General features: G+C 36.2%; 1 protein-coding gene across 1 annotated transcript; it reads left to right on the top strand.

Annotated features, from left to right (window-relative positions):
- The first annotated feature begins 567 nt into the window (after positions 1-567).
- Positions 568-1,110, top strand: LOC141695853 (uncharacterized). Its single transcript, XM_074500062.1, has one exon. It carries the CDS (start codon positions 568-570, stop codon positions 1,108-1,110), a length of 543 nt encoding a protein of 180 aa, XP_074356163.1.
- Positions 1,111-1,519: the final 409 nt, after the last annotated feature.

Below are 1,519 nucleotides of genomic sequence, written 5' to 3' on the forward strand. Positions count from 1 at the left end.
TGATTATTGCGTACTTATTAACGCACCCGATTAACTAGGATTTTATGTAATATTTACATTGATGAATTAAAATTTAATAATTTTCATGTTAATTCAGATTTAGTATGACAAATATTACAAGCTTGTCGTTCGTTGCCTTGGACATTTCTGGCGATAATTATTTATCATGGGTACAAGATGTAAAGTTGCACTTGGGTTCAAAGAAATTAAGCGATACAATAAAGGCAGAAAATAAATCCACAGCCGAAGAAAACTTTACCTCTATAATTTTTCTCCGACACCACATGCATGAAGATTTAAAATCTGAGTACTTAGAAGTCGAGGATCCCTTTATTTTATGGGAAAATCTAAAGGATAGGTTCGATCACCAGAAACTAGTTTATCTACCTGCAGCTGAAAATGATTGGGCTAATTTAAGACTTCAGGATTTTAAAAGTGTCCGAGCATATAGCTCTGCTTTGTTCAAAATAATTACAGGCTTATTATGTGTGGTGAGAAAGTTACGAAAAAAGAAAAATCGATAAAACACTATCAAATTTTCACCCCAACAATATCAACTTAGCAGAAATGTACAGGGAGCGCAAATTTACTAAGTTCGGGGATCTTCTATCAACTCTCCTCGTTGCTGAACAGAATCATGAATTGGTGATTAAGAATCATCAATCCCGTCCAACAGGATCTGCCCCATTACCTGAAGTAAATAACATGTCATTCCAGCAGAATGTACGTGGAAAAGGGTATAGACGTGGACGGGGCCAAGGGCGGTACCGTGGACGAGGTCGGAGCCACGGGCATTTTCGTCCATATAATAACTCTGGTCATCGGAAGTGGCAATCTGAATCACAGAGTAAAAGAAAGGCACCACGAGGAGGAAAAACTGAAAATGTTTGCTATAGGTGCGGCATGGATGGGCACTGGACACGTAATTGTCATGCCCCAGATCATCTTGTTAAGCTATACCAATCTTCACAAAAATCAAAAGAGAAAATGGTAGAAACAAATTTCGCCAACAATAACATAGATGATTTCCCAAGAATCAGAACTGGAGGAATAAGCATTAATGGTCCAAATGAACCTAACGAAACTCCCATATGGGAGGCTGAAGATTAGTTTCATATAATTACTATAGTAGTGTGTATTGTGTGCTTTATTTTTTTTGAGCTATGTAGTGTGTTTTGTTCTTATCAAATAAATTATGTTTCTTAATTATATACATAATGGATTCTGAAGATATATGCATTGCTGATTGTGGTACAACTCATACGATTCTACAGAACCGAAAATATTTTACCCAAATAACCAAAACCGAAGCTCAAGTCGGAACGATTTTCGGCGTATCTAATATAATCGAAGGTTTTGGAAAAGCTAGTTTTATCCTCCCTAATGGTACTCACATACACATTCCAAATGCATTATATTCTAGCAAGTCTACTAGAAATCTTCTTAGTTTTAAAGATATCCGACTCAATGATTTTCACATCGAAACTACCTCTGAGGCTGATAGAGAATATCTTCTTAT

This window comes from Apium graveolens, chromosome 11 (genome assembly GCF_009905375.1).
Source record: "Apium graveolens cultivar Ventura chromosome 11, ASM990537v1, whole genome shotgun sequence".
NCBI lineage: Eukaryota > Viridiplantae > Streptophyta > Magnoliopsida > Apiales > Apiaceae > Apium > Apium graveolens.

Excerpts from the sequence above, each read along its gene's own strand:
- LOC141695853 (XM_074500062.1), top strand. The coding sequence starts at position 568 with ATGTACAGGGAGCGCAAATTTACTAAGTTCGGGGATCTTCTATCAACT.